Below are 16,549 nucleotides of genomic sequence, written 5' to 3' on the forward strand. Positions count from 1 at the left end.
TTACTCTCACCTCTGTCTCAAGCGCCTTTCTGACTGACCATTTTGGAGGAAATTGGTCTGGATCTGTTAACTGTTTGATGCAGACAAACTTCTTTATTGAAGGAACAAGTAAGGCGACATAGCAGGGAGGTGGAAGATGGTCAGGAACGGGAGGATGCTGACGAAGTGCAAGACGCGCGATAACGGACCGTCGCCCACCGGCAGCACCGTATGAGGTGAGTGCTCCGTATCTTACACACGACTGAGATTGTATGAACTTGCCTTCTGTTCGTGAGCACCGCAGACACAGATGCACATCATCATGGAGTAGCTTGGACTCATTTATTTTTGACAAGATTAAAGGGGTACTCCGCCCCTAGACATCTTATCCCCTATCCAAAAGGATAGGGGATAAGATGTCAGATCGCCACGGTCCCACTGCTGGGGAGCCCCGGGGATCGCCGCTGCAGCACCGCGCTCTCATTACAGCACAGAGCGAGTTCTCTCTGTGCGTAATGACGGGCGATATGGGAGACGGAGCAGCGTGACGTCATGGCTCCGCCCCCCCCCATGACATCACGGTCCGTCCCCTTAATGCAAGTCTATGGGAGGGGGCGTGACGACCGCCACGCCCCCTCCCATAGACTTGTATTGAAAGGGGCGGGCCGTGACGTCACGAGGGGCGGAGCCGTGACGGAACGATGCTCCGGCCCCTGTACTGCCCGTCATTACGTGCAGAGCGAACTTGCTCTGTGCTGTAATGAGAGCGCGGTGCCGCAGCGGGGATCCCGGGGCTCCCCAGCAGCGGGACGGCGGCGATCTGACATCTTATCCCCTATCCTTTTGGATAGGGGATAAGATGTCTAGGGGCGGAGTACCCCTTTAATAGGGGCTGAAAGAACCTTAGCTGTGCCCAGTCACCTCTTGCTTTGAACTGTCATTTAAAAATATATTTTTCCCTCCAGAGTACTCCTTTAAGCAAAATGTTACACTCTGTACAAAACAGATCTCTTATCTAGCATAAAGCAAAAAAACAACATTCCACAGTATAAAAGGGTAAGTCCACAGGAAAAGCTTTTTTTTTTTTTTTTTTTTTTTTTACTACTACCAAATCTACAGCCAGTCTGCAGCACAATACAAATTTAAAATGAGGATTCTTTACTGTATTCACCTCAGATTATAAGGGGTTGCCCTGTAAAAAATAGGTTATGCCCTATACACAGGATAGGGGATAAGGATCTCCTACAACTAGAGATGAGCGAATTTACAGTAAATTCGATTCGTCACGAACTTCTCGGCTCGGCAGTTGATGACTTTTCCTGCATAAATTAGTTCAGCTTTCAGGTGCTCCGGTGGGCTGGAAAAGGTGGATACAGTCCTAGGAAAGAGTCTCCTAGGACTGTATCCACCTTTCCCAGCCCATGGGAGCACCTGAAAGCTGAACTAATTTATGCAGGATAAGTCATCAACTGCCGAGCCGAGAAGTTCGTGACGAATCGAATTTACTGTAAATTCGCTCATCTCTACCTACAATCCCTGCCACACTGTACAGGGTGAAATCTGCAGTGAAAACCTGATAAACTCTTTAAATTAAAAAGCGATCTACTTGTCTGATAGTACTATTTACTGCAGATTTTACAGGTGAAATCCTTTTCAATTTCTTGTCAAAAAAGATCTGAAGCAGAATTTCAAAAGTGCAAGGGTGTAATTCCCCAAAAAATTTCAACAGGCATGTCCGCTCCTGAAACGGAAATTCCATTCTTGGAAGATTTTCCATTAGACAGGATCTGTGTGGAATCCGCCTCATATTATTTTATCATCATTTCAAAAGGTATTTGCACCATTTTAGCAAATCACTAAGAGGGAGATTTATCAAAACCTGTGTAGAGGAAAAGTTGCCCAGTTGCCCATAGCAACCAATCAGATCGCTTCTTTCATTTTTAACAAGGCCTCTGCAAAATGAAAGCAGCAATTTGATTGGTTGCTATGGGCAACTGGACAACCTTTTCTCAGCACAGGTTTTGATAAAATCTCCCCGTAAATCATGCGTCCAACAACACTAAGGATACATCTCACGTCTCACAAAGTTGCTCAATATATAGGTCACAAAAAGTCCCATTACATTACAGAAAAAATGAAAAATATCCAGACACATTCACAATAAAAACTAAATATGAAAATAAAATCGTATTTTGGTTATAAATAAATATGCTGTCACTTCGGGTCATCAAAAAACTGTTGACAGGCCAGGACCCGTGAATGTAATAGTAATGCAAAAATGCGTCAGTAATACATGGGAAAAAATCCTACTCAGGAACTTCCAGTGACATCTATGGGGCTTGGATTCCACAAGGATTCCTGCAGAATTTCTGAATGGAAATTATGCTTGGATCTGCCTCGAAATGCTTGCGTGCCATGGTTTGTCCGTGGAGCCGGAGAGGAAAATCAGTGAGGAAATTCTGCCATGTGAACCCAGCCTAACAAAAAACAGGGAGGCCACCTGCTTTTTACTTGCAAAATGTTTGTGAAAACAAACGTAAAGCAACTAAGTATCAAACTCCATATAGACATGGGTACAAAGTCACAGATTTTTCTTGAGAGCAGTACCTTACCCATAACAAGGGATCGCTCATCCCAGAGCGGCGTCTCTTCATATGGCAGTATCCATTCAAGTACGCACAAAGCAACTAAAGAATGAGAGTCTCAGAGACACTGCTTTAATCCGACTTACAAAGCAGATAAGAAATCTCACTCCCATTCTCCTTACAAACCTCTCATTCACATTCCTCACATTCCTGTTTTGTAGTGGTTTGAATCACTTACTGGTACTAAAAAGATTACAAATCTACCTTAAAGGGGTACTCCGGTCCCAAGACATCTTATCCCCTACCCAAAGGATAGAGGAAAAGATGTCTGATTGTGGGGGCCCCACCGCAATCTCTCATGCAGCACCCACCTGTCTCGGCTGTTTCGGGACACAGGGATGCGCTCTCGGAGACCCCGCGTTTACTTTAAAAACGCAGGGGCCGCCGGGAAGGTGGCGCACGCAGGGACGTCTCCGACTCCATGCGTGCGCCCATAGCAACAATGCGCGGAGGAGCGGGGCAGCGATGAGGACGTGCGCTGGCCAGCTAGGTAAGTGTTACCAGGGGCACGTCGGCTTCGGTGCTCCGACCACCCCGCTCCTTCGGTCCCGGGACTTACTGCTATGTCCGGACCGGAGGAGCGGTGGTCAGAGCACTGAAGTGGGGCAGGACACAGGCATACAGCCTCCACCCATACACTGGCTGGAGGCTGTATGTCTGTGGGGGAACACACTGCACCTAATGTGGGGGAAAATACTGCACCTAATGTGGGGAGAACTATACTGCACCTAATGTGGGGAAAACTATACTGCACCTAATGTGGGGAAAACTATACTGCACCTAATGTGGGGAGAACTATACTGCACCTAATGTGGGGGAACTATACTGCACCTAATGTGGGGAGAACTATACTGGACCTAATGTGGGGAGAACTATACTGCACCTAATGTGGTGGAACTGTACTGCACCTAATGTGGTGGAACTGTACTGCACCTAATGTGGTGGAACTGTACTGCACCTAATGTGGGGGAATTGCAAGGCACCTATTGTGGGGGAACTGTACTGCCAACCCTAATGTGTGGGAACTACAACCTAATGTGGGGGGAACTGTGCTGCTTACTTAAAGTGGTAGTCCACTAATAAGATCTATGTGTGCATAGGAATTTGTTCATGTTTTGTTATCTATAGTCCGGCCCTCCAACGGTCTGAGGGACCGTGAACTGGCCCCCCGTTTAAAAAGTTTGAGGACCCCTGCTCTATCCTTTGGATAGGGGATAAGATTTCTTAGGGCCGGAGTACCCATTTAAACTTATAAAGAGCACTATATATAATATAGTGCCAGCATAGTCTGCAGTACTTTGCATCTACAGATGGTACCCCTGCTCCTGAGATGTAGACAATGCAGCTGCTATGGGTCCCATCCATGCGACGGGAGGGGCCCGGCTGGGGCCTCATCAGATTAACTGCAGGCAGGTAGATAAATGTATATAAACAGCTGAGGATGCACAGCTTGACTTACACGGTCTTCCTTAAGTCCATCACTACCTGTTAACTGACCATTGGGTTAGAGAGGAGGGGGGGGGGGGGAATACTTAGCACTGCAGCCTGCAGAGACCAAACAGCACAGAGCCCCCTCCTCGGTATCATCATCAGTTGTCTGCTAAGGTCCTGGCCTCTCCACAGACTCCTGGGACCGGTGTAATAGATCTGTCATGTTTTCACAATCATGCAGCTGATAGCTGGGGTAAGGATCACTAGATCTGGGAAGTAAAAGAGGAAATAGGTTTCTGAGGCGCAGAAAAGGTATTTAAATGTTGATATGGGAACACTGTAGGTCAACAGTCCAGAGAACTAGGATGCACGTTATGGGTGCAGTACGGGAAAAGTAAGAGAAGGTATTCAGAAAGAATAAGTTATTGTCAATAGATATTTCCTATAGTTTGTCAGTTTTTCACATTTAGGGTAGGGTCACGTACCATATTCTGCTGCTGAGATTTTTTTCAACCCACTCAAGTCAATGGGTAGCAAAATCAGCTGATGAAAATATGCAGCTAAATATGGCACGTGTGACCCTACCCTAAAACAAAAAGCCTTAATTTACTGTTGCCCTAAAGAGCACAGGCTATGTTCATATCAGGTCCAATTCCAGCCCCGTTATCAGCAGTATTAGCGGAGCTCCACATCAATGATTTGAACATAGCCACAGCTCCCTATGCTTTAAGTAAATTAAACAATAAACGCTGCTAAAAAAATAAATAAAAGGGAACACTAAGATAACACGTCCTAGATCTGAATGAATGAATTAGTTGTATAAAATACTTTTGTCTTTACATAGTTGAATGTGCTGACAACAAAATCACACAAAAATTATCAATAGAACTAAAATTTATCAACCCATGGTGGTCTGGATATGGAGTCACACTCAAAATCAAAGTGGAAAACCACACTACAGGCTGATCCAACTTTGATGGAATGTCCTTAAAACAAGTTAAAATGAGGCTCAGTAGTGTGTGACCTCCACGTGCCCCGTATGACCTCCCTACAAAGCCTGGGCATGCTCCTGATGAGGTGGCAGATGGTCTCCTGTGTAATGTCCTCCCAGACCTGGACTAAAGCATCCGCCAAATCCTGGATAGTCTGTGGTGCAACGTGGCGTTGGTGGATGGAGCGAGACATGATGTCATGATGACATGATGTCCCAGATGCCTTCTTCTTGCAGGAACTGCTGACACACTCCAGCCACATGAGGTCTAGCAGTCTTGAATTAGGAGGAACCCAGGACCAACCGCACCAGCATATGGTCTCACAAGTGGTCTGAGGTTCTCATCTCAGTACCTAATGGCAGTCAGGCTACCTCTGGCAAGCACATGGAGGGCTGTGCGGCCCCCCAAAGGAATGCCACCCCACACCATTACTGACCCACCGCCAAACTGGTGATGCTGGAGGATGTTGCAGGCAGCAGAACGTTCTCCACGGCATCTCCAGACTGTGTCACGTCTGTCACATGTGCTCAGTGTGAACCTGCTTTCATCTGTGAAGAGCACAGGGCGCCAGTGGTGAATTTGCCAATCCTGGTGTTCTCTGGCAAATGCCAAATGTCCTGCAAGGTGTTGGGCTGTAAGCACAACCCCCGCCTGTGGACGTCGGGCCCTTATACCATCCTCATGGAGTTTGAGTGGACACATGCACATTTGTGGCCTGCTGGAGGTCATTTTGCAGGGCTCTGGCAGTGCTCCTCCTAGCACAAAGGAGGAGGTCGCGGTCCTGCTGCTGGGTTGTTGCCCTCCTCCACGTCTCCTGATGTACTGGCCTGTCTCCTGGTAGCGCCTCCATGCTCTGGACACTACACTGACGGACACAGCAAACATTCTTGCCACAGCTCGCATTGATGTGCCATCCTGGATGAGCTGCACTACCTGAGCCACTTGTGTGGGTTGTAGACTCAGTCTCATGCTACCACTAGAGTAAAAGCACTGCCAGCTTTCAAAAGTGACCAAAACATCAGCCAGGAAGCATAGGAACTGAGAAGTGGTCTGTGGTTACCACCTGTGGAACCACTCCTTTATTGGGGGGGGGGAGGGGTGTCTTGCTAATTGCCTTGCTAATCATTTCCACCTGTGCTGGGAGTTGTAGTTTTGAAACCTCTGGAGGTCCGCAGGTTGAAGACCACTGCGGCCTTAGTCATCATCCAGACCCCCCCCCTCCCGGGCTGGGCCATCTATGCTGCAGGGACCGTCCGGTGGGGAGGGTTAGTCGTTCCGGGCTTTCCATTTTCACCGGGGGGACCCTGTCCAGGCATGGCTGTCCGGGCATGCTGGGAGTTGTAGTTCTGCAACATCTGGATGTCCGCAGGTTGAAGACCACTGATGAAGGGATTGACAGGCAGTGATGATGAAGGGGGGGGGGGGGGATGATGTATTTCCCACCCTAGGCTTATAGTCGAGTCAATAACTTTTCCTGGGTTTTTGGGGTGAAATTAGGGGCCCTCGGCTTATATTCGGGTTGGCTTATACGGAATACAATGACCATTTGGAAAACCAGGAAACCCTAGGAAAACTAGGTTTATTACACATTTACAGGTGAATATGTGCATTACAGTCATCCCGTGAAAACACTACATAACAAGAAATCAAGGCAGAGTAACAGTTAAAACACAGGAAAAGGAAAAGGCTGGGCCGAGCACTACAAAGAATACACGGAAACAGTTTGTTTTCCCAATGGAGCATCTTAAATAATACCTTGACAGATGAAGTACAATTCCCATAATACTAAGATTAAAATATTAGGTCATAACAAAAAAGCATATTCCATACCACTTTGTGATACATTGCTAAAACATCTACCAGTAATTATTCATTCACATGTTGTAGTTGTGTCTGGCTGCTAGGAAGCGCTGCAATCTCCGGGCCACCACCCCTGCGTTATAGACATTTATGTTCAGAAAGAAGGGTTGGGGCAGCCGTGGTCATGATGTCACGCCACGCCCCCTCTATTCATGTGTGTGGGAAGGGAGTTCATGGCTGTGGTCGCTCGTCACACCGCTTGATGACCACGGCAGCCCGAACCTGAACACCCCGCAATCTCGGGGTAGCACCCTGTCTAGTGTATAGGGTATAAGATGTCTAGGGGAACCTAAAAAATATTATTTATTTGTGTGGGCAAATTAAACAGCCATTTAGAAACTTTTAGGTGAGAGGGGGGGGGGGGGGGGGGGGGTTCATTTTTAAGTTGTGCACTTTATGGTAAAAATGACATGTTACCTTCGTTCTGTGGACGAATATGATTAAAATGTTGATGCGCTTTACTATTGTTATAAAGAAAGAAAACAAAATAACAAAAAACAAACTTTTTGTTTTAACAAAATCAGTATGTTTAAAACAGTAATATTCTGACTAAGGGTCGACCGATTATCGGTTTGGCCGATATTATTGGCCGATAATCGTGATTTTGGACATTATCGGTATTGGCAATTACCTTGTTGTTATGCCAATAATGCCCTGCCCCCCGCCGCCGCACCCCCAGTGCCTCCTCCCATCCCCGGTGTTATAATTATCTGTTCCCGGGGGTCCATGATCCTTTTCGCTCCTGCGCTGTTGCTGTGCGCTGCGTCATGACAAGTGAAGTCCCCAACGGGACGTCACCGTCAGTACACACAGTGACAGCGCAGGACGCCGACGGAGCCAGAAGGATCACGGACCCCCGTGAACCGGTAATTATAACACCGGGGATGGGGGGAGGCGATGGGGCAGCGGCGGTATGTGGGCAGTGGATGGGGGGCGAGGCGATGGGGCAGTGGCAGCATTATGTGGGCAGAGGATGGGGGGGGAGGAGATGGGGCAGTGGCGGCAGCATGTGGCCAGAGGATGGGGGGGGGGGGGGGAGGCAATGGGGCAGCGGCGGCAGCATGTGGCCAGAGGATGGGGGGGGGGGGAGGCGATGGGGCAACTGTGGTGGTTAGACTCAGTACAAGCAGGGGGAGAGAAGCGGGTAGCGGCGGCGGTCTCTTTCACCGTAAAAGCCGCTGCAGTTCATTGATTTAAAGCGCCCGCTTTAAATTATTGATCTGCAACGGCTTCTGCCCCGCCGGGGGGGGGTTGAAATAGCCGATAACTTATACCGAAATATCGGTATAAGTTATCGGCTATCGGCCTGAAAGGTGACAGATTATCGGTATCGGCCCTAAAAAATAGATAATCGGTCGATCCCTAATTCTGACCCCCTATTTCTAAATTTTCTGTTTACGGACTGTATGAGGGCTCATTATTTCCTCCGTGATCTGTGGCTCTTATCTCATTTGTGATCATGGCATCTATCGAGTTAATGGCTGACATCAGCGTAATCGCTTATGTCAGTCATTCTCACGAGTCTCCTGTGATCACTTCATAGCAGCGCAGTAAATGTACAGTACTGTGCACAAAGTTACGTGCAGCGCCCTACATTTATGGTACATGTCCTTAAACAAGATGTCCAGCTAAACAAAACGTATCCCCTGCGGATCGGGGATACATTTATTATTATTTTTTTTTTATCAAAAGCATTTTCTTTAAGGGTTTAAATCTACAGTACCATGATGTGCATATAGAGTAAACCTCTCTGAAAGATCACTTCTTTGGAAATCTTTTGAAAATAGATAAGGGTCTGGATAAGACTTCTCAGAGATTTCGGTTCCAACATACAGTATATTCCGCCTGCTGTTTTTTATATATTTTCAGTCCATCATATATAATGTATAGTATATAGCATGCCATTTTCTTTGAAAAGACCACCCCCATAAAAGACCACTATTTAACCCCTTCCCGACCTATGATGTACCCCTACGTTATGGCTCGAGTGAGGGGAATATGGCGTGGGCTGAGGCAGATATCAGCAGCTGACTCCGATGTCAGTCATTGAAATGGTTAAATGCCGCAATTAATAACGATCACAGCAATTAAACATTAAAGTGTACCTGTCGCCAACAAAAACTTTTGATATAATGTAGATAATACCATTATATGTATATTTTTGGGTGAAAATATGCTGTCTCTGCAGCTATTGCTTGCATGTGTAAGCCAGGAAGAAGTACAGTGGCGCCTACAGAAAAATCAAAATAGACAAATCACTAGGTCCAGATGGCATTCACCCCTGTGTTCTAAAGTAATGTAATAGACAGACCCCTATTTTTAATATTCAAGGACTCTATAGTGACAGGGACTGTTTCCCAGGACTGGTGCATGGCAAATGTTGTGCCAATATTTAAAAAGGGGTCAAAAGGTGACCCCAGGAATTATAGGCCTGTTAGTTTAACCTCCGCTGTATGTAAAGGGATGCTATTTTGAAGTATCTTGATAAAAATAAATGACCCCATATCAGCATGGCTTTATGAGGCATCGGTCCTGTAAAACTAACCTGATCAGCTTTTATGAGGAGGTGAGCTCCAGACCAGGGGGAATAGCTGGATGTCGTATATCTGGATTTTTCAAAAGCATTTGATACGGTGCCACATAAAAGATTGGTGCATAAAGAAGGATGGGGTTGGGAGAGAATGTGTAAGTGGGTAAGTAACTGGCTCAGTGATCGGAAACAGGGTGGTTATTAATGGTACTTATTTTGATTGGGTGACTGTTACTAGTGGGGTACCACAGGGGTCAGTCTTGGGTCCTGTTCTGTTTACTATTCAACCCCTCTACAAGGTCATTAATAAATATTAAAGTAGCAATCTTTGCAGATGATACTAAACTCTGTGAAGTGGAGAGTAATAACATCGCTGGTTATATATACTAGATTTATAGGGACGGAACATTGATCCAGGGATTTATTCTGACTACAATGTTTGGAGTCGGGAAGGAATTTTTTACCTCTAGTATGAGTTTTTTTTTTTTTTTGCCTTCCTCTGGATCAACTCCAAATACAGGAAGTGAAGGCAGGAGAAGCAGGGCTCTGTGCAGGCCCCTGGCTTGTCAATCATCCTGCTGTGTGAGCCTGGGGCGTGTCATAGAGCCTCAGTGCTGCTTGTCCTATGTGCACAGAGCCCTGTGCCATGTATTTGGACTCCTCATAGAGACACACAAATAATAGCTGTATGGATGAAAATATACACATGTTTTTAACCAATGTATATTACAAATACATATGTTATAATCTACATTATATAAAATTTTTGTTGACAGGTACCCGTTAAATGCTGGTTATCCCTGGTGTCTAGGGGACCAATCTGCAGCTCGGCAGGCTGCAGATGGGTTGCCAAGGAAAAACAAGGATTTACCCGTCCTTTCTGGTCCTCGGTGGATTAGCCCTAAGCAACAGAGTGCCGAAAACATAGATCAATGTAATGCAATAGCATTACATTGATCTAGGTAAGCCATCTAATGTGTGAAATGCAAAAAAAATTCCAAACACCACATTGTCGATTTAAAAAAAGTCATAGGGGTCAGAACATCGCATTGAACAAACATTTTTTTTTTTTTTTTAACCTTGAAACAAGTTTGGTATCATTAGAATCATACTGACCAATAAAAGATAGATAGCATTGCGCAATTCCATATTTTTTTCATTCCTGGCATTTTTTTTTTTTTTTTTTTTTACTGGCTCCGCAATACATTATATGATAAAGTGTGCCAATTAAAAGTACAACTTGTCCCTCCAAAAAAAAAAAAAGTCCTAATACAACGTTGTCATTAGAAACGCCATTGTTGGGGCGGAGCCTGACCGCTGAGCTGGATGGCCGCTTAACTGCGCTGCTCTCCACGACCGAGACCTGAACCGACCTCATACAGCTCCTCATCTCACACCAAAATGGGCAGAACGGATCGAGATTGTGCTGGTGCTACCCCTGGTCCACCGAAATCTAACAAGAACCAGGCGGACATGGCAAAATACCTGAGGGCAAAGTCCCAGCAGAGCCCGGCGCGGTCTTCCAAGATGGCGCTGGCTCCCGCCGCCGCTGCTGACGGAAACGAGGCATCAGAAGACGAGAGTTACGGTGGTAGCCAGGTGGACTCAGGTGGGGAAGACCCGAAACTTCACCTAACCAAAGCCTTCCTGAGAAAGACTGTGCAACAAGCGGTTGCTAAAGCGATCCAAGCGGCCTTCGTACCAGTGCTACAGGAGCTGGCGGACATTAAGTCGGAAGTCCGCCATGCGGCCTCCCGCACCGAGCACTTAGAAACTGCATTGACTGACACAGTGTCCTTCTGCGACTCAACCGGGCACCAGCTCCAACACCATGAGAACCAACTCAATAAAGCCTTCTTGATGTTAGAAGACCAGGAAAACCGGAGTCGGAGGAAAAACGTGAGGATTAAAGGCATTCCCGAGACATACGCTTCGGAAGCCCTCCGTGGCGTCACCATGCAGATTTTCGCCTCCTTGCTAGGAGATGAAAGAGCGGCAGCCATTGTTATAGAACGGGTCCACAGGGCGCTTAAGCCTAAGCCTCAACCGAACGAACCTCCCAGAGACTTGGTCTGCGGGCTGCTCAGCTATCTGGACACCGCTGCGGTCCTCAGGGCTAATAGAGAAACCGAGGACTTGAGATTTGAAGGTACGCAGATTCAGATCTACCAAGATATCGCTCCATCCACGCTGGCTAAGCGACGTCTCCTTAACCCCCTGCTGCAGAAACTCAGAGAACACCACTTACCTTACATGTGGTTGTTCCCTTTCGGCATCTCCATACTTAAGGGTGGAAAAAGGATCTCTATCAGGTCTCCAGATGAGCTCGATAAAGCCTGGGCGCTGCTGGAAATTGACCCAATTGCCATCCCCTCCTGGCTGCCAGTGAATATGTGCCACACACTGCCGTCGCTCCCGAAGCAGATTGGAGGCACGCGAGCAGAAAAGCCTAAACCTTCTAAAGCCCGCAGACATGCAGCTAAGCTACAGAAGGACTATGATACCACCTGATCTCCACCGGTCTCCTGTCCGATAAGTATATTGCCTTCATTTAAGATTTAAGTTTTCTAGTTACTATACTGCCCGCCTTGGCCGTTATAGCCCGATTGCAGAGCGCCTGGCTTATTATTGTTGCTTGCCTGGAACCACTCAGCACTTGCGGAACGACCCTGCTGTGTTCTAACTGTCGGTGGACTTCCATTGTTCCACAGCCTGACAGCTTTTGTGTTACTCTGCAGCTTGACCTGTCAGTTCTTAATGATGTGGGGCTGCGATGCAAAGTTTCCCCTGTAGCGCTGCATATTGCATCTCCCTGGCCTTTCCCCCCCCATCTCCTGGCCCTATACCGTAGATCACGGCATCTCTCGCTGCCGCCCCCCCCCCCTCCTTTCAATGCATAGTACTTGCTCGTGACTGCTACCACCCACGACCTGCTAGCCGAGAGCTACCCCCTTGCCACCCGCATGATTTGGGTCCTGGACTTCCCTGCTCCCATGGCCCCTTCCCTGACCCTTTCTTGGCCTCCCGAGGACACCTGGAGGCATGGGATTCACCGGTCGAACGGGCCACTGCTGTATGCTCCACTCGGTCATCTGAGGTATAGCTGGACTGTTGGCATCCCATGGACTGACATGAGGGACACGCCTTGATACCTACCAAGTAGATGGGATGAGCCACTGCTGAGCTCCCTCGGCCTTGCTTTGATACCTTATTTTTCTAAGGGGTCCGTGTGTGGTCTAACCGACTGGCGGGGGGGGGGGGGTGGGGGTGGCTGGCTGGCTGGCTGAATAGCTGGGAAGGGGGGGTCATGTCATGTTGTTTTATTTAATTTCATTTTATCTGCTTTAACCTAATTTGCTGTGCATACTAGTTTGGGATTCTTACAGCTAGCTACCTATTACAGTGGGTCCGTACTTAGCCTGCTATTTGTTCCATGCGGGATGTTCTGCACATATGTTACTCTGAGGGCTGTATTTCTTAACATTTACCTATTTTAGAGTTCTAAGGTTCAAATAATGGTCGATTTGGTCGTCGGTTCAGGAATTTATCCGTAACCCTACTTTCTACACCCACTTTTTTCCTTCTCTCTTTGTAGAAAGGCTATCCCCTCTTCATTTCCCCCCTCACCTGTACGCCTTAGTACTTCACCATCCCATTGGCTGCTTTATCACCTATAGTGAACTGTTTCCCCCTTTTTTTCACTATCCGACCCTCTCATTCTTTCCCCTTTCTGCTTCTACTCCTTCCCTCCGTCTCCCCCCCCCACCCTCCCGCTTGGTGCCTTGTTCGGTCTACCCCCGGCCCTAGTGCGTCTCCCACCAGTCTCGTCTTGTTTGTTGTGTCTCCCCTGTCTTGTCAACCCCTTGTTCGCGCTTGCTACATCCAGCTGCTACCCTGTGTGCCATGGCCACTCTCCAGTTTATGACGTACAATGTACATGGCTTTAATTCTCCATGTAAGAGACATAATGTATTGTCTTTATTGCAGAAAGAGAAAGTGTCTGTACTCTTCCTACAGGAAACACATTTTAAGAAGCATAGGATTCCCAAACTACCTTCTAACTACTTTTCTCTTTGGTTTCATAGTGGGAGCTCGAACTCCTCCTCCAGAGGGGTATCTATTGCACTGCAGAGGGAGGTCCCCTTCCAACTCCTTGACTCTTACGACTCAGCTGACGGGAGGGCGCTGTTCATAAAAGGTAGGATCGGAGCCGTGACATACACTTTAGCCTCCCTTTACGCCCCAAACAAGAAACAGATTCCCTGGCTGTTGGGTACATTGGAGAGATTGAGGGCCTTCGCGGAGGGTCCTATTATCATAGGGGCTGACTTGAACGTCGCTCTAGAACCCCTACTGGACTCCTCTACGCGGAGGTCGGCGGTCCGACCGGTTGACCTGTGCACCCTGAGGAACAAACTACAGGAGTTGGGTCTTGCTGACATCTGGCGTCTGTACAACCCAGGTGACCACTCCTACACTTTCTTCTCCACCCCCCATCAGTCTGCTCAGCGCCTGGATTACCTCCTCTGCCATGAAAGCCTCCTGCCATCGTTCCACCACTCCACAATAGCACCTAGGACTTTGTCAGACCACTCACCCGTCACTGCCGCGTCCACTCTCACACACCTCCCCAGGCGGGACTGGACATGGCGCCTAAATGACTCCTTACTGTCACATCCAGAAACGGTTTCTAACCTCTCATATCAAATTCAAGCCTTCTTTGATATAAATCTCACTCCAGACGTTTCCTGGCCAACGGTATGGGAAACGCATAAAGCATACATGCGAGGCATCTTAATTGCCTTAGGCTCTAAAGTCAAGAAAGAGAGGGCACGAGAGGTCTCCTCCCTATTGGAGCGACTTACCGAGCTCGAGAGACGATTTAGAGCTCCGTTCTCCCCATCCGTTGCCCGGGAACTCACTTCTGTTCGGGAACAGCTGCGAGATATACTCACCCAGAAACATGCGGACTCTGTAATCCGCTTCCGTCAAAAGTTATTCCAACACGGGGACAAGGGGGGGCGATTGATGTCGGCTATGATTAAGAAGCGGAAGGAGAAAACATTTATCCCTGCCATCAAAACAGACGCACACCAACTAACCACAGACACTAAGAAAATAGCCTCGGCTTTCACGGACTATTATACTACCTTATACAATATCTCCCCCCATGTCCCTGACCACACACAACGATCTCAAGCTATAACATCCTTTCTGCGCTCGCTGGCATTACCTACCTTGACTGCAGAGGAGGGTGCATCCCTCTTGGAGCCTTGCACCATTGAAGAGGTACAGAAAGTACTACAATCCTTCCCTAACGGCAAAAGCCCGGGCCCAGATGGACTTAGCTTGACTTACTATAAAACATTTCAGGAGGTCCTGGCCCCCAAGTTGATGCACTGGTGCAACGCTCTATTGGAGGGGGGTAGCCTGCCTGCTCAAGCGCTCGAAGCACATATTACTATCCTTCCTAAAGAAGGCAAGGATCATCTCTTATGTTCCAGCTACAGGCCCATATCCTTACTCAATATTGACGTGAAGGTGTGGGCCAAGGTGCTAACGCTCAGACTGGGGCGATATCTACCACACCTCATACATCCGTATCAAACAGGTTTCGTGCGCGGCAGGGAAGGCAGACACAACGCCCTTAGGGTGATGCACGCAATGCATTATGCTAGGTCCACACACACTCCGCTTATCCTCCTCGGCACAGATGCCGAGAAGGCATTCGACAGAGTTTCCTGGCAGTACTTACAACACACATTGGCCTCCTTTGGAGTGCCCCAGGCATTCACAGCTGCCGTCATGTCGCTTTACTCGAGCCCGAGCGCGCGCGTTAGGGTCAATGGCACTTTGTCCCCCTCCTTCCAGATCAGAAATGGTACCCGGCAGGGGTGCCCCCTGTCCCCTTCATTGTACATCACAGTCATGGAGACGCTATTGCAGGCTTTACGGAGGGAGAAGTTGATTGAAGGCTTGGTGGTGGGTGAGCATGAACATAAAGCCGCTGCTTTCGCGGACGATCTGCTCCTTCTCATCACGAACCCGGAGACCGCCTTACCAAAAGTACAAGACTTGCTAGACCATTTCGGTTCGCTTTCCAACTTCAAGGTCAATTACACTAAGTCGGAAATATTGAATGTTTCCCTGCCCAACACTAGAGCCGTACTCCTACAAAACTCCTCCCCTTACCGATGGCCGTCAGACCACATTACTTACCTAGGCATTGCCTTGCCCCCATCGCTGTCCGACCTGTTTACAGCCAACTACGTGCCTATGTTTGCAAAACTGAAACGACAGTTAGAGTCTTACCAGCTGCCCTTCCTGTCGTGGATGGGTAGGCGGAATCTACTACAGACGTACATTATGCCCTCCATCCTGTATTTGCTCAGAATGGTACCTATTGCCTTACCGACCAAGCATTTGCTTCAATGGAAGCGATTGTTCTCCTCCTTCCTCTGGTCAGGCAAGAAGCCACGCTTGCCGTACAAACTCCTGCTCAGGCGTAAATCACACGGGGGCATAGCTCTCCCGGATGTCGAGCAATGGTACCGGGTGGTGCATTTGCAGAGATGGACGGAGATTTTCTCTCGCACTAGCCTTCTGCAGGGCACTTCTTTAGAATCACTACAACTAGCGGTACCTGATACCTCACGCGAGAGAACACTCTGGCTCCCTTCAACAGACATACTCACCCAGATAGCTAACCCATTGCTGCGGGGCACACTCCTGCTTAAAAAGGCTTTTGATAGGTCGGGCAGACGTATGGTGGGAGGCAGACCTACCCTGTCCCCAGCTTTACCGAGCTCACTGATTCCGCACATCCTGACGCCCCACGCCTCGGAGGTGGATGGTGTTTGGAGACATCTTAGATCCGTACCGCTGAAGCTTTTGTGTAGGGATGGCCACCCACCGTCTCAGGAGGTAATCCAGGAGCTGATCCCGACTACGACTCTAAATTTCATGCAAAACTACATTATACGGCGCACATGTGCCTCCTTATTGAGGCAATATGCCATCGGCTCCGACCTATCCTGGGTAGACAGACTAGCTTTCGCCACCACAGACATTGACACTAAGCCGCGGCTTTCTGTCTTTCGCTCACATTATAT

The 16,549-nt window shown here is 48.1% G+C and overlaps 1 protein-coding gene across 6 annotated transcripts in view; it reads right to left on the reverse strand.

The window, feature by feature from the left end:
* Positions 1-16,549, reverse strand: part of RIPOR1 (RHO family interacting cell polarization regulator 1) — a 342,616-nt gene that overhangs the window by 162,890 nt on the left and 163,177 nt on the right. The window contains exon 1 of one of the 6 annotated variants that reach the window (XM_056527287.1): positions 2,592-2,699. The exons of the other annotated variants lie outside the window; for them this stretch is intronic. Coding sequence (XP_056383262.1) covers positions 2,592-2,595 — 4 coding nt within the window. The 5' untranslated portion in view covers positions 2,596-2,699. Of the gene's footprint in view, positions 1-2,591; positions 2,700-16,549 lie in introns of those variants that run through there. 6 annotated transcript variants of the gene reach the window in all.

This window comes from Hyla sarda, chromosome 6 (genome assembly GCF_029499605.1).
Source record: "Hyla sarda isolate aHylSar1 chromosome 6, aHylSar1.hap1, whole genome shotgun sequence".
NCBI classification, from domain to species: Eukaryota; Metazoa; Chordata; class Amphibia; order Anura; family Hylidae; genus Hyla; species Hyla sarda.